Source organism: Oncorhynchus keta, chromosome 11, assembly GCF_023373465.1.
Source record: "Oncorhynchus keta strain PuntledgeMale-10-30-2019 chromosome 11, Oket_V2, whole genome shotgun sequence".
In the NCBI taxonomy this organism is placed as follows: Eukaryota; Metazoa; Chordata; class Actinopteri; order Salmoniformes; family Salmonidae; genus Oncorhynchus; species Oncorhynchus keta.
In genome coordinates this window covers 40,992,231-41,012,861 of record NC_068431.1, presented here as the reverse complement: position 1 = coordinate 41,012,861, position 20,631 = coordinate 40,992,231, and the positions used below count along the sequence as shown (strand labels likewise).

Sequence of the window (20,631 nt, the reverse complement as noted above, 5' to 3'; positions counted from 1 at the left end):
TTTGTCAGAACAAAGTTTTCTGTTTCCCAAACTAGAATCTGTAACAAACATAGCGGACTTTACCCTTTGCCAATGTTTATTTGTATTTTTTTGTGTTATTTAGGAGCACACGGTTGAATTTAGTTATTGCACACGCGCACTTCTCAGAGTAGGCGTTCCCTAACGAAAATATGCAAATAAATGTTAGAACGCGCCAATAGGATCTCAGTAGCTCCTGCTTGGCTCTGCCCACCTCCTTGCTTGTTCTGCCCACTATGATTTATTTGACTACGTTGGAAACGACAGGCTCTGGTCTATCTTGGGTTAGTTATACATATCTTTAGTTTCGTTTGAACTGTTTCATGAATTCAAAATGGCGAAAAACCCATAATGGCGGACCTTTGTCGGTCCCTGAGCCAAATGTATTCATTGTGAGGACTGAGGAGAGGGACTTATGTTGGCTACCGAATTTCATGACTTCAGGTGGGTAAGGGGCGTGACCTTTCAACGTTTGCATTTTCAATATATTGTTATAGCGCCACCATCTGGTCAATCACTGTTATTTTGTAAATGACCGCAAGACGCTTCATTCACCCAAGTTTCGTCAAAATCGGGCCAGTGCTGTCTGATATCGCGTGTGACGTACGGACGGACGTAGACAGATCCACAGTCCCCTCCCCAATGAGGGACATTATTATTAGAAGTCATATTATTCATTGTACAGACTGTATACTGAGCAAATGTGTCAGTCAATTATATCAGCGGCACTTGACTATAGACAGAATACATATTAAAGGATACGTCATTGCGCTTGACGCTCAAGTTATGTTACAGTATTTTTAACACTGCTTTGATACCGAGAAGGACTATGGGAAAGCAAGTCCACAGTATCAAGCTAGCTCGTTCTGCAGCATGCAGCCACTCATGTCAATAAACTACAATCCCCAAAAGCCCTTGTATTGTTGACTTAAGCAAGGTTTTTGTCGACGTGGGAAAGGGTCTGCTCAGTGCTGACACAAACAGATAAATGTCCATGGATATCGGTTGCAATAGAAATGAACATCTTGACATGCACATTGGATTCAATAAATATATGGTAATTGAAACTGCCTCTGGAAGCAATAAACATATGTGAATTGAAATATGTGGCTTAAACCTGAAGAGATATTGCTGAAAAATGCATTCAAGTTATGGGTCACGGAAAAAGGCAACGATTATTTCGTATTACAAAGGAGGCGAGGATATGGAGAAGGAGGAGGCGGTTTGACAGGTATGCGTTCTGTTCTTTGCTGTTCTGGTAAAACCCAATGGTACCGCTATGACCGTCTAGCGAAGTGCTCACGCCATCAAACGAGAGCTCATATTTCCGTTATATTTTCTAATGTCCTCCAGATTATGACATGTATAGGGGAGGGAGTCAGACAGTTCTCTAGATGCGCGTGACAAATTGACAGCCTGAGCCTGAACTTCACATGTTAGCTTTGATTGCAACAGGTACACAATATAAAGTATGTGGACAACCCTTCAAATTAGTGGATTCGGCTATTTCAGGCACACCCATTGCTGACAGGTGTATAAAGTCGAACACAGAGCCATTATTCTCAATAGACAAACATTTGCAGTGGAATGGCCTTTGCTGAATAACTCAGTGACTTTCAATGTAGCACCGTCATAGGATGCAATCTTTCCAGCAAGTCAATGTGCCAAATTTCACCCCTGCTAGAGCTGCCCCGGTCAACTTTAAGGGCTGTTCTTGTGAAGTGGAAACATCTAGGAGCTGCAACTGCTCAGCTGCGAAGTGTTAGGCTACAGAACGGGACTGCTGACTCGCATCACATGTACAAATCAACTGTCCTTGATTGCAACATTCACTACTGAATTCCAAACTGCCTCTGGAAGCAACGTCAACACAATAACTGTTCGTTGGGTGCTTCATGAAATGGGTTTCCATGGAAGAGCAGCCGCACAGAAGCCTAAGATCACCATACACAATGCCAAGTGTGGCTGGAGTGGTGTAAAGCTTGCCACCATTGGACTCTGAAGCAGTGGAAACATGTTCTCTGGAGTGATGAATCACACTTCACCATCTGGCAGTCCGGCGGACAAATCTGGGTTTGGCGGATGCCTGGAGAACACCACCTGCCCGAATGCATCGTGCCAACTGTAAAGTTTGGTGGAGGAGGAATAATGGTCTGGGGCTGTTTTTCATGGTTTGGGCTAGCCCCTTAGTTTCAGTGAATCGATCTTAATGCTACAGCATACAATCACATTCTAGACGATACTGTGTTTCCAACTTTGTGACAGTTTGGGGAAAGCCCTTTCCTGTTTCAGCATGACAATGCCCTCGTACATAAAGCGAGGTCCATACAGAAATGGTTTGTCGAGATCGGTGTGAAAGAACTTGACTGACCTGCACAGAGCCCTGACCTCAACCTCATTGAACACCTTTGGGATGAATTGGAATGCTGACTGCGAGCCAGGCCTAATCACCCAACATCAGTGCCCGACCTCACTAAATGCTCTTGTGGCTGAATGGAATTAAGTCCCCGCAGCAATGTTCCAACATCTTGTTGAAAACCTTCCCAGAAGAGTGGAGGCTGTTATAGCAGCAAGGGGGGCAGCGAACTCCATTATTAATGTCCATGATTTTGGAGAGCAGATGTCCATATATACCTTTGGTCTTGTAGTGTATCTACAATGTAACAGTTTACAGTAGCTTATCTACGATGCAGATTGGTTATTTTGTTAACACTGACTGAGCTTCAACAAATGATTCATTACGCCAAATCTGTTGCAAAAGTTTCTTAAACGTAACGAAACAGGAAGGGACTTACCTGAATTTGTCCAATAGAAACTATCCTTTTAGTTGCAATGGTTTGGACTGATGATTACCCCAATGTTGTTTGAACACACGCTATGACATGGTAGTGTGTCAAATATTGGGTTGCCGACATTTGCTTTAGTTTATGAGTGGAGCAATGGGCTATACTGATGTGCACTTCTGTATGAGAATGTACTGTATCTACTCAAGCATGAGTAGAGCCAGGTCAATGCTCATCCTTTCTATAGTGTCAGTCTGGTCTACTAATTCCCTGCATTTGAAGTGAAATGATCATATTCTACATTATAAAAAATAATGTTTGTTGATCTTTGAGTTCAATACTGGCATATTTGATTACAAATTGATCCTCCTTCACCGTGCAAGTCTGGAGTCATTCATTGTATACATTACACCAAGAGTGAGTAGGGTACCTTGTTTGCTCAATTGCAGTCAATGAATGTCAGCTGTCAGTTTCCCAATAATAGTAGGTTGTCTTGCACATGGTCACTCACAGGCTCCAATAAGCCAATTCTCAGCTGTTGGTCACAGTTATCCACTTGACTGAAACAGCATAGCTAACTTTCACATTTTCTCTCATCTCTAATGCTAAAAATAGCAATGGTGGCCTTCTATTCTGTTGAAGCCAATGGTGTTCCAGTGGTTATAGCCTACTGATTGTCATGGTACATGTATTTGTCAATTCGATGGACACTGAGAACACAATTTTTGGGGCACAATAGATATATTTTCTGACTGGGCTAATAATGGGTGGAGGTCCACCAATGGCTGCTATCCTCCTGTTCAACGCCTTCTCGGAAGCCCCCTGCAACTTTAACTTTTTATCCTGAAGTATCCAGATTTAAATCTTAAATGGCCACAGGGCAGAGGGCAGGCTATTATCCAGTGATGCCTGCTCCTAATTAGGCCCTTGCAGACTGCAGATGCACAAGTTCTGTCAGTGTCTGCTAAACTTTTATGATGGATGATTTACAGTTTGGTCAAAACAAAGTCTGTAATCAGTTCACAACTGTAGTGTAGGCCACTGTAGTCTCATCCACCAGCTGGCTCTTGTTAGTAATTAGCCTGGGTTTGAGGTTAAGACCACTTTACAGCTGTGTCATGATCCCCAAGCACAGCAGCCATAGATGCTGCTGATGCAGTCTGGGATAGCAGTATAGCTCTGACCTTGTTAATAATTTATGAAGGCCACTAAAGGGGTAGATGGGTAACACAACACTGTTGGTTTGAGCCACCGACAGGCAGGACACTTGAATGTGATGATAAGCAGCACAATATCCATTGAGTTTTGACTGTTCCATGTTACATTATAATGGCATGCTGATCCAACCCAGGTGAAAGGGCTGTTTTGTTTGCTAGATACTGTAAATCAATAGACATGAAATTGCCTCATGATTTTGAAATGTCTTATCATGCCTGTTAAAATGTCTGACTGTTAATGGAAATGATTGCTACATATTTTTGGGACAGGTCTCCTGGTTGGAACTCTGGATACGATGCTGGACTCTACGTCTAAAGTTGCACCGTTTCGCATTCTACACCAGACACCGGACTCCCAGGTCTACTGGTCAATAGCGTGTGGTGAGAGTCTCTCTACACTTTCTCAACTATACTCTTCAGTCAGAGTTGACAACACACATGAAGTGTTTTACCCACGTCATATGTATGTACTGTATTCTAGTCTAGGCTCATCCTATAGAACTACTGCTGTACACACCATTTTTGTTCATATACTGTCCATAATATCTATACACACCGTCATATACATATTTATATTCCAGACTCTGACATTGCTCGTTCTATTATTTCTGTATTTCTTAATTCCTTTCTTTTTCCTTTTGGGATTTGCATGTTTTGTATGGCTAGGTATTACTGCACTGTTGGAGTTAGGAAGATAAGCATTTCGCTACACCCGCGATAATATCTGCAAAATATTTGTATGCGACCAATGAAATATATAGGCTTTAGTTTTGTAGTAACAGCCTACAATCATGTAATAACCTTTAGGATTATATTTTAGTCTAGACACATTTCCCATTTTGTAACTAAATAGATGGCTTAGTCATGGATAGTGTCAACAGTTTCCTTTCATTTGTGACTGTTTTCCCTGTGGTTAGGTGGCACCAAGGAGGAGATCAGCCAACACTGGGAGTGGCTGGAGAAGAACATCATGAGAACCCTGTCTGTGTTTGACTCCAGCGATGACATCACCAGCTTTGTGCAGGGCAAGATCAGAGTAAGTAATCACTAAAGCTTATTAAACATGTGGTTAGACACAGACATCAACAATACTATTGTTGATCTCTGCCAATCTCACAGGAGATGGAGGCCTCCTCCAGACTTAATGATTTATTCATGTAGTGAAGCCTACTGATGATAAGTGGCAAGTGCTTACTCTTTGAAAATAGTTGGTGGTGATTGTTATTTCACTACTGCTTTATGATATGGAAACATTTGACTGTTTGTTGAAAGCTAAGCAAAGGATAGTAGGTTTAATAACAATATTAATTAACAAACCATATTATGCTAATCTATATGTCTTGATACATATTACAGAATGGAGATGGACTTGTTTAGACTGCTCAATTATATTAGCTATCTCAGTGGCCATTAGAGGGATGTTGACCTCTTCTTTCTATAAAGGGTCTGATTGCTGAGGAAGGAAAGGTGTCATGCGTGCAGGAGGATGACCCTGAGAAGTTCCGTGAGGCTCTGCTAAGGTTTGAGAAATGGTTTGACCTCCCTCAGAAGGAGAAGCTGGTCACCTACTACTCCTGCAGCTACTGGAGGGGTCGCGTGCCCTGCCAGGGCTGGCTCTACCTCAGCACCAACTTCCTGTCCTTCTACTCCTACCTGCTGGGCTCTGAGGGTGAGACCAAAGACCTGAGCAACCCCTCACTGTTGGCTAACTGTCACTAAATTGTCACTTATCCATTGTATTTGGATACAATATTATTATCATTCCATGTCATGACAGAATGGCAGTGAGTTACTCATTGAAAATAATCTGTTTCCTTTTCAGTGAAGCTGGTTATCTCCTGGAATGAGATCTGGAGGCTGGAGAAAACGTCCAATGTCATCCTGACAGAGAGCATCCATGTGTTGGCCAATGGGGAGGACCACTTCTTCTCCATGTTCCTTCATCTCAATGAGACGTTTCTGATCATGGAGCAGTTGGCTGACTACTCCATCAAACGCCTGTTTGATAAGGAGACTTTCCAGGAAGAGCCCTCCCTCTCAGACCCTCTGCAGATCACCAAGAGGTACTATAATGTACTGACGTACTGTCCCTGCGCTCTTCCACATAACTCCTATTTGACAGTTACATCAGGGCACCATGGTGAACTGAGACGATAGTCATAATTCTGTTTAGTTCTTCCATGCTCTTCTCAGTCACTTTCCTCTCTTCCAGAGGCTTAGAAACGCATGCTAGGAACGAGCAGTTCCGGGCCTTCTTCAGGCTGCCTAAAGAGGAGAACCTGCTGGAGGTGTATGAGAGCTTCCTGTGGGTGCCCTTCAGCCACTTCAACACGCTGGGGAAGATCTGTCTTTCCGAGAGCTACCTGTGTTTCGCCAGCCAGGATGGCAGCCAGTGCCACGTCATCATCCCCATGAGAGAGGCAAGACACTTCCATGAAACATAACTAATTACTGATCACAGTTGTTCTGTTGCTCAGTGGTTTGTCCAGTGTTGTTGAAACCAACTCCTATCCTTACAGGTGATTGGTGTGGAGAAGCCGGACCGTAGCAGCAGGGCTTTGAGTGTGTGTGTGCGGGGTAAGAGGGCTCTACGGTTCTCTGAAGTCCGAGACTTTGAGCGCCTCGCCAATGCAATCCGCAGGAGGTGTGGGATGACGGCCAGTCCTCAGCACTCTGCGTCAACTGAGGTAACTTACTGTTTTGACCTTTGCCATATACCTTCCAACTGTCTCTAATTCACCTCCTTATCTGCCAGGCTATAATTGCTGCTGTTGAAAACAAACAGAATTGTGTGTTCACTGCCTTGCAGGTCATCAGAGGGGAGTGCCAAAACCTCATCAATCACTTTGAGGACAACCCAGAGGAGGTGGCTTTGATGGTTGGACAGAAGGACAGCAGCAAGGCTGTCAGCACTGAGGCCCTCATGACCGTGTTCCATCCCCAGGACACCGAAAATCTGGACCCCAAAATGGTGGATATAAGTGGTCTTTTTCTCTAAAATATTACTTTTGCTCATAGTGTGAAGAAATATAAACATTTCACTAAAATAAAAAGCGCAACATGTAAAGTGTTGCTCCTGTATTTCATGAGCTGAAATAAAAGATCCCCTACATTTTCCATACACACAAAAAGGTTATTTCTCTCAAATGTGTACACATTTGTTTACATCCCTGTTAGGTAGCATTTCTCCTTTGACAAAATAATCCATCCACCTGACAGGTGTGGCATATCAAGAAGCTGATTAAACAGCACGATCATTACACAGGTGTACCTTGTGCTGGGAAAAATAAAAAGTCACTCTAAAGTGTACAGTTGTCACACAACACAATGCCACAGATGTTTCATGTTTTGAGGGAGCGTGCAATTGGCATGCTGATTGCAGGAATGTCCACCAGAGCTGTTGCCAGAATTGAATGTTAATTTCTCTACCATAAGCCGCCTCCAACGTCGATTTAGAGAATTTGTCACTATCCAACTGGCCTCACGACCACAGACCACGTGTATGGCGTCGTGTGGGGGAGTGTTTTGCTGATGGCATAATTGTGAATAGATTGCCCCATCATGGCAGTGGGGTTATGGTATGGGCAGGCATAAAGTACGGACAATTAACACACTTACATTTTATCAATGGCAATTTGTATGCACAGAGATACCGTGACGAGATCCTGAGGCCCATTGTCTTCACACAGCCATTGAAGAGGAGATGTGTCGCGCTGCATGACGCAAATGGTGTTCACACCAGATAGTGACTGGTTTTCTGATCCACGCCTCTACCTTTTTTTTAAGGCATCTGTCACCAACAGATGCATATCTGTATTCCCCATCATGTCAAATCCATAGATTAGGGCCTATTGAATGTATTTCAATTTACTGATTTCCTTATATAAACTAACTCAGTGAAATCTTTGAAAATGTTGCATCTTGCGTTTTTATATTTTTGTTCACGATAGTTTCTCTAGGAGAACAGTTTTTTTCCAGTGTGAGAATGATAATAGGGTGGAGGTTTTTTTGAAAGGTGCTCGCCCTGTACTGTAGAGGTGTCCCAGCCTTGACGGCTCATTTCTTATTCTCCTGTTTCATCTCTGTGCCTGACAGCTGAAGGAGAAGATGAAGGAGCAGTCATGGAACATCCACTTCTCAGAATATGGCCGTGGCACCAGTATGTTCTGTACCAAGAAGACACGAGACCTGATTGTGCGTGGCATCCCTGAGGCCTTAAGGGGAGAGCTCTGGATGCTTTTCTCAGGTTCTGTTTGAAATGGCTCATTAACTGTTAAATGGCATGTATGTTTCCTTTACTGGCATGTTAAAGTGTGGTGTTTCTGTTCAATGCCGTAGATGGCTGTAGGACTCTGGATGTGTTTAGTTAAATATGGACTGGGGTGTTTTGCTTTTGTACGATAGGTGCAGTCAACGACATGGCCACTAACCCGGGGTACTACAGTGAGCTGGTGGATCAGTCTCTGGGGACCAGCACCCTGGCCACTGACGAGATAGAGAGAGACCTGCACCGCTCCCTACCAGAGCACCCTGCCTTCCAGAGCGACACAGGCATCTCTGCCCTGCGCAGAGTCCTCACCGCTTACGCCTACAGGAACCCCAAAATCGGCTATTGCCAGGTACCAAGCTAGAAACCCCTATAACACATTTTTTATTTTAAAAAGCTAATGGGCACCTTGATATTGCTCGTGCTTTTTCTCTTGTGAAGGCCATGAACATCCTGACGTCAGTCCTTTTGCTCTATGCAAAAGAGGAGGAGGCTTTCTGGCTGCTGGTGGCCGTCTGTGAGAGGATGCTGCCTGACTACTTTAACCGCAGGATCATCGGTGAGTGACGCAGCTGAACAACAATATCATTTTTAGTTGTAGCATGACATTAGATATTTGTACTGTATGTGTGTTTGATACTGAATTACACTTTCCCCCTTAACTGCTAAAAATCCTGTTTACAAACTTGTGTTTCCTCAGGTGCATTGGTGGACCAGGCGGTGTTTGAGGAACTGATCCGAATGCACCTCACCCAGCTGACGGAACACATGACAGACCTGACCTTCTTCTCCTCTGTGTCCCTGTCCTGGTTCCTCACCCTGTTTATCAGCGTCCTGCCAATAGAGAGCGCGGTCAACGTGGTCGACTGCTTCTTCTACGACGGCATCAAAGCCATCCTGCAGCTGGGCCTGGCTGTGCTCGACTACAACATGGAGGGCCTGATCAGCTCCCATGACGACGCTGAGGCGGTCACCATCCTCAACAAGTGAGTGTCAACACAGAGAGGGCGGGGTCTGAAGGTCAACTGAATTGGTTATTTCAAAGTACCATATTAGGTTATGGTTGGGTTGTGAAGTAACATAAATTCCAAAACAAGGAGGTAATTCTATAGGAATGTCCATTTAATTCATGTTACTTAACTGCTGCTCTGTTTGCCCTGGCAGGTTTTTTGATAATGTGACCAATAAGGACAGTCCTCTTCCACAAACAGTGCAGCAAAACTCTGTAGGGAACAATGACAAAGCATCATCCATCTCCAAGGTGGATGTCAGTGATCTCATCAAAGAAGCCTATGAGGTACTGTAACAGTTAGAGTTGCTAGGACTCACTCCATGTCTCAATGTCAGGCTTGTCATTGATTAGACTTTTTAAATTTGCTGACAGAAATATGGAGACATGAAATCAGAGGAAGTAGAGAGCATGCGGAAAAGAAACAAACTATATGTTATCCAAACGTTAGAGGATACAACCAAGCAAAATGTGGTGAGTTGCTCATCCACAAACTTCCATAGCATCTTTTTGGCATTGTTTACTACAATTTGATGTAGGATTATTTGAGATGTACTTTTTCCCCAGCTGCGGGTAGTGTCACAAGAAGTAAAGTTCAGTGCTTCCCAGCTTGATGAACTTTATGTATTGTTCAAGGTGGGTGCAATATCTCAATCACTCTTTTCAAATAGTAATAATATACTACTGCATACCTACATGCATTAATATTCCTTCTCATAGACACAGAGTTGACATGAAAAATGTAAATATGTTGAAAATAGACACAAAGTTAACCGCTGAATATTTCAATGTGTTTCCAGAGGCAACATTTCCTCAGCTGCTATTGGACGATGAACAGCCCAGTGCTGCTACACCACGACCCCAGCCTGGCCTATCTGGAGCAGTACCAGCTGGGCTTCCATCAGTTCAGCCTGCTCTTCTCCCTCCTGGAGCCCTGGTCCCTCTGCAGCGGCAAGGACACCCTCTTCCTCTGGGCCTTCCGCCTGCTGGATGAGAACCAGGATGGCCTCGTCAACTTCAAAGAGTTCTGCTGTGCCTTGGGTAAGGTTACACCAGCCCGCTGATGCATAGCTACAAGTCTGTGAACGCTGTTCCAACCCTCTGCTTCTAATATTATCTGTGACTGTATGTCACATCTAATCCAGCGTCAACCTCATGAAACCTTTCATGCTAATTTACCCCTTCGCTATTTTGTTCTTACTACAGATATTTTGTACAGCGGCACTTTCACCAACAAACTGACATTCCTGTTCAAGCTTCATCAGCCACCAGGTAAGTAAGATAACCTATAACTTCATCAGCACCTTCTCTATTAACCACTTGTCATTCTGTCTGATACTTTTGTTCTGTATTCCTTCTTAAGTGCCTTCAAAGTATTCATACCCCGTTACTTATTCCACATTTTGTTGGTACAGCCTGAATTCAAAATGTATTCCGTATATGTTTTTTCTCACCCATCGACATATAACTCATAATGACGGTGAAAACGTGTTTTGAGAACTTTTTTGCGCATTTATTGAAAATAAATGACAAACTCATTTTCATAATTATTCACACCCCTGAGTCAATAGAAGCACCTTTTACAGCGATTACAGCTGTTAGTCTTTCTGGGTAAGTCTCGAAGTGCTTTCCACACCTGGATTCTGCAACAATTGTCCATTTATTATTTTGAAAATGTCAAGCTCTGTCAAATTGGTTGTTGATCATTGCTAGACAATTTTCAGGTCTTGTCATAGATTTTCAAGTAGATGTAAAAAATGTATTACTCAGGACATTCAATGTCTTCTTGTTAAGCAACTCGTGTAGATTTAGCCTTGTGTATTAGGTTATTGTCCTGCTGAAAGGTGAATTAATCTCCCAGTGTCTGGTGGAAAACAGACTGAACCAGCTTTTCCTCTAGGATTTTGCCTGTGCGTAGCTCCATTCCTTTTTTATCCTGATAAACTCCCCAGTCCTTAACAATTACAAGCATTCCCATAACATGATGCAGCCACCACTATGCTTGAAAATATGGTACTCAGTAAAGTATTGTATTGCCCCAAACAACACTATTCAGAACAAAAAGTTAATTGCTTTTCCACATTTTTTGCAGTTTTACTTTAATCTCTAATTACAAATAGGATGCATGTTTTGAAATATTTATATTCTGTACAGGCTTCCTTCTTTTCACTCTGTCAATTAGGGTAGTATTGTGGAGTAACTACAATGTTGTTGATCCATCCTCAGTTTTCTCCTATTACAGCCATTAAACTGTTTTAAGTCACCATTGGCCTCATGGTGAAATCCGGTGAGGAACCAGTTTCGGCAAGTAATTAAATGGTTACTGGTTCGAAACCCAGAGCCGGCAAGGTGGAAAAATCTGTCGTTCCGCCCTTAAGCAAGGCAGTTAACCCCCAACAACAACTGCTCCCCGGGGGCCGATGATGTCGAGAGATGCAGAATCAGAGAGATGCAACCCTCTGCATCTCTCTGATTAATTCTCACCCGTCTACCAATAGCTGCCCTTCTTTGCAACGCATTGGAAAACCTCCCTGGTTTTTGTGGTTGAAATTGTGTTTGAAATTCACTGCTCGACAGAGGGACCTTACACATTTTTTTGTGTGGTGTACAGAGATTAGGTAAACATTCAAATCATGTTAAACACTTGTTTCACACAGAGCACATTTTTACTCCTGAACTTATTTAGGCTTGCAGCAACAAAGGGTTGAATACTTATTTACTCAAGACATTTCGGCTTTTCATTTTTTTATTAATTTGTAAACATTTCTAAAAACATAATTCCACTTTGACATTATGGGGTAGGCCAGTGACCAAAAATCTAAATTTAAGACTGGAACACAACACAACACATTTTGGAAAATGTCAAGGGGTGTGAATGTTTTCTGAAAGCACTGTATAATAAGAAACAAATCACAATACAATTTTCTTGCAGACTGTGCCTTTCTAATTTCAACTGTACTGTATGTTTTGTGCCACTCTTCTACTCACCAACTAATCTCTTTGTTAACTGTTCCTTACATCTGTCCCTACTGTAATGTTGTATGCTCTCACAGACAATGTCTTCTTCCAGCTTTCACAGGGAGTCCTTTCCACTCAAAGGCCCAAAGACTGCCTCACTTTATTCCAATGACTGACGACATATCCCACTTGAGTCGATTGACTGGTCAGCTTGCTTTGCTCTTTTCTTTCTATGCTATAACCATTTCACTCTAGTCCTCTCTGTGCTTTTCTCTTTGGTAGATGCTCATCTGTCTGTCTTTTAACAATGTCTTAAATGTGGGTCTTTTGTTGTGTACAATTTGTTTTACTACCATCTAGGGATGTTAACTAAATTGGTTAGCTGCCGAAAATACATTTGACCGGTGATGCTTATCGGTCTAGAGGTTTATTTGCATAATTTAGTGGAATTACATGACGGCTAACACCAATTTATCTTACGGCCAAGATCCTTTTTAATGCGAAATTCGGATAGCCAAGCTTGCTTCGCACTCATGTTGGTGCTAACAAGCAGGTGAGCTAGGGCTAGGTTTCAATAGCCAATCCAGTAGGGGCTGGAAACTATAGTGAACATTTCCCAACTTTGGTCCTGACCTGTTCACACTCTATGCTTGCATTGCCCACTTTGCTTCCTTCATTGAAAATGAATGGTCTTCTGTTGTTTCATAGCTCCCCAGTGTGCTATATGGATCACTGGCATCGATATGCAACTTTCCAAGGTAGTCAGGAACAAATTCACACAGTCAGTTAGGAAAGCAAAAGCTAGATTTTTCTAACAGAAATTTGCATCCTGTGGCACTAATCCCAAAAGTTAATGGAGAATAAGAGTACCGCTGCCCACTGCACTGAGACTAGGAAACACTGTCACCACTGATAAATCCACGATAATCGACCATTTCAATAGGCATTTCTCTACGGCTGGCCATGCTTTCCACCTGGCTACCCCAACCCTGGCCAACAGCTTTGCACCCCCCCGCAGCAACTGGCCCAAGCCCTCCCCGCTTCTCCTTCACCCAATTCCAGACAGCTGATGTTCTGAAAGAGCTGCAAAATCTGGATCCCTACAAATCAGCTAGGCTAGACAATCTGGACCCTCTCTTCCTAAAATGATCCGCCGCCATTTTTGCAACCCCTATTACTCGTCTGTTCAACCTCTTTCGTATCGCCTGAGATTCCTAAAGATTAGAAAGCGGCCGCAGTCATCCCCCTCTTCAAAGGGAGAGACACTCTAGACCCAAACTGTTACAGACCTACAGTTGAAGTCGGAAGTTTACATACACCTTAGCCAAATACATTTAAACTCAGTTTTTCAGAATTCCTGACATTTAATCCTAGTACAAATTCCCTGTTTTAGGTCAGTTAGGATCACCACTTTATTTTAAGAATGTGAAATGTCAGAATAATAGTAGAGATTTATTTCAGCTTTTATTTCTTTCATCACATTCCCAGTGGGTCAGAAGTTTACATACACTCAATTAGTATTTGGTAGCATTGCCTTTAAATTGTTTAACTTGGGTCAAACATTTCAGGCAGCCTTCCACAAGCTTCCCACAATAAGTTGGTGAATTTTGGTCCATTCCTGCTGACAGAGCTGGTGTAACTGAGTCAGGTTTGTAGGCCTCCTTGCTCACACACGCTTTTTCAGTACTGCCCACAAATTTTCAATAGAATTGAGGTCAGGGCTTTGTGATGTCCACTCCAATACCTTGACTTTGTTGTCCTTAAGTCATTTTGTCACAACTTTGGAAGTATGCTTGGGGTCATTGTCCATTTCGAAGACACATTTGCGACCAAGCTTTAACTTCCTGACTGATGTCTTGATGTTGCTTCAATATATCCACATAACTTTCCTTCTCATGATGTCATCTACTTTGTGAACTGCACCAGTCTCTCCTGCAGCAAAGTACCCCCACAACATGATTCTGCCACCCCCGTGCTTCACGGTTGGGATGGTGTTGTTCGCCTTGCAAGCCTCCCCTCTTTCCTCCAAACATAACGATGTTCATTATGGCCAAGCAGGTCTATTTTTCTTTCATCAGACCAGAGGACATTTCTCCAAAAAGTACGATATTTGCAGTTGCAAAATCATAGTCTGGCTTTTTTATGGAGGTTTTGGAGCAGTGGCTTCTTCCTTGCTGAGCAGCCATTCAAGTTATGTCGATGTAGGACTCTGTGGATATGTGGATTTACTGTGGATATCGATACTTTTCTACATGTTTCCTCCAGCATCTTCACAAGGTCCTTTGCTGTTGTTCTGGGATTGATTTGCACTTTTCGCACCAAAGTACTTTCTTCTCTATGAGACAAAAAGGGTCTCCTTCATGGGCAGTATGAGGGATACGTGGTCTCACGTTCTTTATACTTGCGTACTATTGTTTATACAGATGAACGTGGTACCTTCAGGCGTTTGGAAAATGCTCTCAAGGATGAAGTCTTTGCTAGATAAAGCTCCACCTTACCTCAGCTCACTGGTCACCATAGCAACACTCACCCGTAGCATGCATATTTCACTGGTCATCCCCAAAGCCTTCCAGTTCTCTGCGGCCAATGACTGGAACAAATTGCAAAAATCAGTTGGAGACATATCTCCCTCACTAAGTTTAAGCATCAGGTGTCAGAGCAGCCTGCCAATCGCTGCAGCTGTACACAGCCCATCTGTAAATAACCCATCCAACCAACTACCTACCTCATCGCCATATTTTTTGTTTTTCTGCTCTTTTGCACATCAGTATTTCTACTTGCACATCCTCATCTGCACTATCCATCACTCCAGTGTAAATTGCTAAATTGTAATTACTTTTCCATTTTTGGCCTATTTATTGCCTTGCCTCCTTATAACATTTTGCACACACTGTATACAGATTTTTCTATTGTGTTATTGACTGTACATTTGTTTATCCCATGTGTAACTCTGTTGTTTTTTTCAAAATACTTTGCTTTATCTTGGCCAGGTCGCAGTTGTAAATGAGAACTTGTTCTCAACTGGCCTACCTAGTTAAATAAAGGTGAAATAAAATTTTAAAAACTACAGACCCCGGGTTCGATCCCAGGCTGTTTCACAACCGGCAGTGCCGGGGAATCCCATAGGGAGGCGCACAATTGGCCCAGCTTCGTCCGGGTTTAGGGGATGGTTTGGCTGGGGGGCTTTACACGGCTCATTGGGAACACTTGGGGTGGGTTGGGCACCACAGTTGAAAGGTGTTTCCTCCGACACATTGTTGCGGGTGTTAAGGAGCGTGGTTTGGCGGGTCATGTTTCAGAGGACACATGATTTGACCTTTTCCTCTCCTGAGCCCGTTGGGGAGTTGCAGCGATGAGACAAGATCGTAAAGTGGCTGTTCCACTGGATGTCATAAGGTGAATGCACCAATTTGTAAGTCGCTCTGGATAAGAGCGTCTGCTAAATGACTTAAATGTAATTGGATATGACGAAATTGGGCATAAATAGGGGTGTTAAAAAAAAGCCACAATTAAAAAGCTAAAAAAAAAAAATTCTCAATCTCAACTCCTAATTAAAGCGTGCCTCCTATTCGCCATTCGAGTGCATAGGCTATAGTCAACGGTAGGCAGGCTAGCAACGTGTCACCCTGAACTTTACAATGTGAGCTTGTGGCATTATAATTGTTTGAAACATTAAAGTTTTACTTTAATAAAAATAATGAGGAATGTCTTACCTTGCTTCACAGCAGCCTATCCAAAATCCAACCATAGAAATGTGGAGGCAATTCTTTAAGAATTACTTCCTAATGCCATTAACCAGCATTTGTTCTATTGGTATTCATATTTTGTTGTCCAGAAGCCAAAGTCACAATCCTAGTCATATTAGCAACCCATCGTAGTTATTAGATTCCCCCTTTTTCTACGTTGAACTGAGATTTCCATCTCTGTGACATATGGATTAAGTGCGCTGTTTAGAACAGTGTTTTGTCGCTAATTGCATTTTGCATGTTTTATTAACTGATTCATTACACCAGTTGCATGTTTAATAATAGCCTATATCCTTTGGACTGTAAGACATAGGCTTGCTATTGCTGCATGTTTTCATTAAGCTCTTAATGAAAAATGACCATTCCTTGTATGTATGCATATTATTTTCTGTTGGTCATGTTTCGAAAACACTTTACCGTTTGTTGACCGGTTAATGAGGTTGGTTAGTCGGCAGCGAAACGTACCAAAGGTTTACAGTTGAAGTCGGAAGTTTACATAAACAAGTTTTAATGACTCCAATCTAAGTGTTTATTAAAAAAAAAAAAAAATAATTAATTTACCCCGTTTTCTCCCCAATTTCACGGTATCCAATTGTTAGTAGCTACTATCTTGTCTCATCGCTACAACTCCCGTACAGGCTCGGGAGAGACTAAGGTTGAAAGTAATTTGTCCTCCGATACAGAACCCAACCAAGCCGCATTGCTTCTAAACACAGTGCGCATCCAACCCGGAAGCCAGCCGCACCAATGTGTCGGAGGAAACACTGTGCACCTGGCGACCTGGTTAGCGTGCACTGCGCCCGGCCCGCCACAGGAGTCGATAGTGCGCGATGAGACAAGGATATCCCTACCGGCCGAACCTGGACGACGCTAAGCCAATTGTGCGTTGCCCCACAGACCTCCTGGTCACGGCCGGCTGCGCGATCCCAGAGTCTCTGGTGGCACAGCTAGCACTACGATGCAGTGCCCTAGACCCCTGCGCCACCCGGCAGGCCCCCAAGTTAAACAATTTAAAGGCAATGCTACCAAATACTAATTGAGTGTATGTAAACTTCTGACCCTCTGGGGATGTGATGAAAGAAATTAAAGCTGAAATAAATCTCTATTATTGTTCTGACATTTCACATTCTTAAAATAAAGTGGTGATCCTAACTGACCTAAGACAGGGAATTTTTACTCGGATGAAATGTCAGGAATGGTGAAAAACTGAGTTTAAATGTATTTGGCTAAGGTGTCTGTAAACTTCCGACTTCAACTGTATATATGGTATATTGCTCACTGGTTATGGTTTAGAATGGCAAAATGTACAGTTACTGTATGACTTCCTTTGATGTGAATGTATTCCATTCTTACTATGTAGTGTCTGACCATCCAGAAGATGGCGTGATCAGAAAAAGCCCTGAAAGAGGTATTTTAATTGGCATGTCTCTTTCTATTTTACCAAGCTTCACAATGTTGCTCATTTGAACAGATTGTCAGAAAACACATTGCGCTTTCTGTTTCACTCCCACAGGCAGAGGGAAAGTTGATCTGCAGGCCTACCTGAAACAATGGCAAGATGAGATACTAAAGAAAGAGGAGAGCATTAAGGATTTACCCAGAATAAACCAGGTGAATACACCACTATCTAGGTTAACATGAAGTCAATCTGGTGACTATGATATAGTTATCTTTTGAACAGGTCAACTTTGAACAATTGAATACACATGCCATTCCTTTATGCAAAAGTCTTCATTTAATCCATCTCTTTTATTTTTTGTTTGTCAGGCTCAGTTTATCCAGTTTTCCAAAACTCTCTACAACCTGTTCCATAGTGACCCAGAGGAAGAGTCTCTGTACCGTGCTGTGGCTCGAGTCACCAGTCTTCTGCTGAGAATGGAAGAAGTAGGGCGCAGGCTCCAGGAGCCCACCAGTCCCCAGGAGCCCACCAGTCCCCAGAAGTCCAGCACAAGCCCCATCCAGGCTGCCCTAGAGGGGGCTCTACCTGACAGGGAGGCTTCCAGCACTCCTGAGAGCAGCTCTGACACCCCAAGCACTCCCATCACTCAGGAGGCAGGCTCCATCCCACAGGAGGTTGAGTGGTCATTCGCTTTTGAGCAGATCCTGGCATCCCTGCTCAACGAGCCTGTCCTTGTGCGCTTCTTTGAGAGGCCTGTAGACATTCAAGCCCGGCTGGACCATGCCAAGTGTGCTCAGTTGAAAGCCAAGACAAACAAGTGAAGGATCCACTGTGGGTTTAACCCTCTTATCAAAGCCATTAAGTCTCTGTTCACTATCCTCTCTATTTTCTACTGTTATTTCTCCACCTGGTCAGGTAACAGGAAAGGATCCTAAGCCAACCCTGTTCACTGTAACCAAACAGAAATATACTTGTATAAATTCCAGTTGTATCTTGTAGATTCATAGTTTGTCCTGTCATCTGCACACCAGCGAACCTGCTCAAGCATCTTGCTTCTAAGTGCCAGAGTGGTTTTTCTCATGCAGCCATAAATCTTTCAGCTAATTTTCAGAAACACCAGCCTTTCAAATTGGGGTGAGACTGATCAGCTGACCTGTGTGGAATATATAGGGAGCACCCTCCAGGGTAGTCACTTGAAGCCAACAATGGAAGTCAATCATTGCTTGATACCGGTGCATGTAGATGGGATGAATAATTGTATATGAGACCCTAACTTTGCTCATCCATAATTATGCAATGAATGGAACCTAGAATGGAGAGATGAAAGAGGCACCACTGTTATTGTATCTCTAGGTTTACTTTGTAATGAAGGGATGTGGCCAATTTATTTCTGGTCATTTTATGGAAGGGGGGCTTTTGAAAACAATGGGACCACTACTTACTAAAGGCCCAAGAGAGTGCTGAATAGTTGGAATTCTACATTTCAGTTTTTTTTATGACATCTTACTTTTTTGCCTTCAAATATCCATTTGTTTTGCTGAAATATCATGAATGATGGAACAAGAGCATGCTGTCATTGCCAAGTCAAATCACTTTCAGGACACAAACTAAAAACTAATTGTATAGTTGTTGTTGAGGCAACCACAAATGAGGACATTGTGCAATATTTAGTTTCTAACTAATGTCTGAGTCTTTAAAGGAAATTAAGTTCATGTATATATAATTTGATATACAGAAGAATATACATAACTGTCTTATGATTTATATTATCTTGTTTTGATATTGTCAATTTAATTGAGTTGCAAAGGGATTACTAAATATTTGTCAGAGTAAATGTTATATTTATAATGTTTTGTAACAGGAAATTATTGTTATGTTTGATTATATTTGTGAGACTGCAGAAAACATTTTCACGTGCGTAACTGGTAGTGTATATCCTGTTACACATTCCTTTATAAATTGTTAGACTTTTTTGAAATGCTGTTAAGCATGAAAGGATGCATGGGCATGGATAAATTATGACAATAACTAATTATTCCAAATGCAACACAGTTGGCTCTGAATGTGTTACTTTATTTCTAGGTTTGATGTGGTGGACTGTAAAATGCAGGATTTTAGTCAGATATTGATTGGAAAAAAACCTGCTTCAATTTCTATTTTACATGAGCAGTTATACATTTATTTTCAAAATGAGTCTGGAAAAGGACAGCTGAGCAACTTTTACATGGTTTGTATTTTCTGTATTTGAGCGTTTTTCCTCAGTGCCATCTGTGTGTAAAATCAAACCTTGCAGTTATATTATAGTCCTCTAAAATGATATTCCTTGTTATAATAGATGCTAAGGTTAATATAAATATTTGTCACTTTAAAGCATTACTTGACAGCACAATATCATAAAATATGGTCGATATGTAGCTACTTTGCAGTTTAAAAAAAATATCAATCTAGTAATGAGCATGTTCATGGGAGAGCAAGTGTTACTGTTTAAAATTAGCAGTTTACTCTACATTGCATTAGTAGTGACTCTTGAGTGGGAAGTTAAATTCACCTGTGAACAAGTCAACTAAATGAAAGTCTTAAATATTTGCAGGGAAATTGCCATTTGAAATGTCACAGTTCTCATGATAGATTGTTGTAGACTACACTCTCATTTAGAAATAAAGAGACATTGTCTATGGGCTTTATCAGTTATGCAGTAGACATCTGTAGTCAGATTTTTATCTACTTAATGCAATACATAGGATAATGGTGTACTTATTACCAGTGAATCTATATGTGACCTTTTATTTCACCTTTAAGCTGTTTACGCTTTAGGATGACTCGTAGCACAAATGTATTTAGGCCGACTTAAGATAACTTGTAAATGTAATGGCATTGTTTCCAATTAATGGTCTTAATTACAGTGCTCTCATTTAAACACATTTATATGGTGACTGTCTACAGTCTGTGTACTGCCTGTTTTTGTGGAGGGGGGGGGGGGTTCTGGAGGAAAATTTATCCGTTGAAATGTTGTTGTTTATGATCTGCCTGTGCCTACCACAAGTGACACTATGTGAATGTCAAACGTCTTGAAATGAAATAAAGTTACAATAAAAAAATCTCAGTTTGTCTGTCTTCGACATCAAATATGTTTCTTTGAATGAATGAGTTGTTTTGCAAATAGGCCAAGTGAATGAACAGAACAACCAGGATTGATTTGAACCCTGGAGTTCCACAGGATTTTGTTCCAACTAG

At 42.1% G+C, this 20,631-nt stretch overlaps 1 protein-coding gene across 5 annotated transcripts; it reads left to right on the top strand.

The window, feature by feature from the left end:
- The first annotated feature begins 307 nt into the window (after positions 1 to 307).
- Positions 308 to 20,095, top strand: LOC118373922 (TBC1 domain family member 8B-like). 5 transcript variants are annotated; one of them, XM_035760224.2, is made up of 21 exons: positions 308 to 462; positions 4,289 to 4,399; positions 4,936 to 5,054; positions 5,462 to 5,687; positions 5,841 to 6,081; positions 6,231 to 6,438; positions 6,538 to 6,705; positions 6,828 to 6,989; positions 8,114 to 8,264; positions 8,423 to 8,637; positions 8,727 to 8,844; positions 8,986 to 9,271; positions 9,450 to 9,582; positions 9,670 to 9,768; positions 9,862 to 9,930; positions 10,095 to 10,335; positions 10,501 to 10,566; positions 12,365 to 12,457; positions 17,359 to 17,406; positions 17,512 to 17,609; positions 17,766 to 20,095. In XM_035760224.2, the coding sequence occupies exons 1-21, from the start codon at positions 342 to 344 to the stop codon at positions 18,216 to 18,218; spliced, it is 3,426 nt and encodes a 1,141-aa protein (XP_035616117.1). In that variant the 5' UTR covers positions 308 to 341; the 3' UTR covers positions 18,219 to 20,095. The 5 variants fall into 5 exon arrangements, with proteins under 5 accessions (XP_035616117.1, XP_035616116.1, XP_035616120.1 ...); XM_035760223.1 differs by lacking the exon at positions 308 to 462 and adding an exon at positions 962 to 1,249; XM_035760227.2 differs by lacking the exon at positions 308 to 462 and adding an exon at positions 962 to 1,249 and having other exon boundaries at positions 17,813 to 17,945.
- Positions 20,096 to 20,631: the final 536 nt, after the last annotated feature.

Excerpts from the sequence above, each read along its gene's own strand:
- LOC118373922 (XM_035760223.1), top strand. The coding sequence starts at position 1,123 with ATGTGGCTTAAACCTGAAGAGATATTGCTGAAAAATGCATTCAAGTTA. Across the intron at positions 10,567-12,364 it reads CAAGCTTCATCAGCCACCAG|CTTTCACAGGGAGTCCTTTC; the intron begins GTAAGTAAGATA and ends GTCTTCTTCCAG. Across the intron at positions 17,407-17,511 it reads CAGAAAAAGCCCTGAAAGAG|GCAGAGGGAAAGTTGATCTG; the intron begins GTATTTTAATTG and ends TCACTCCCACAG.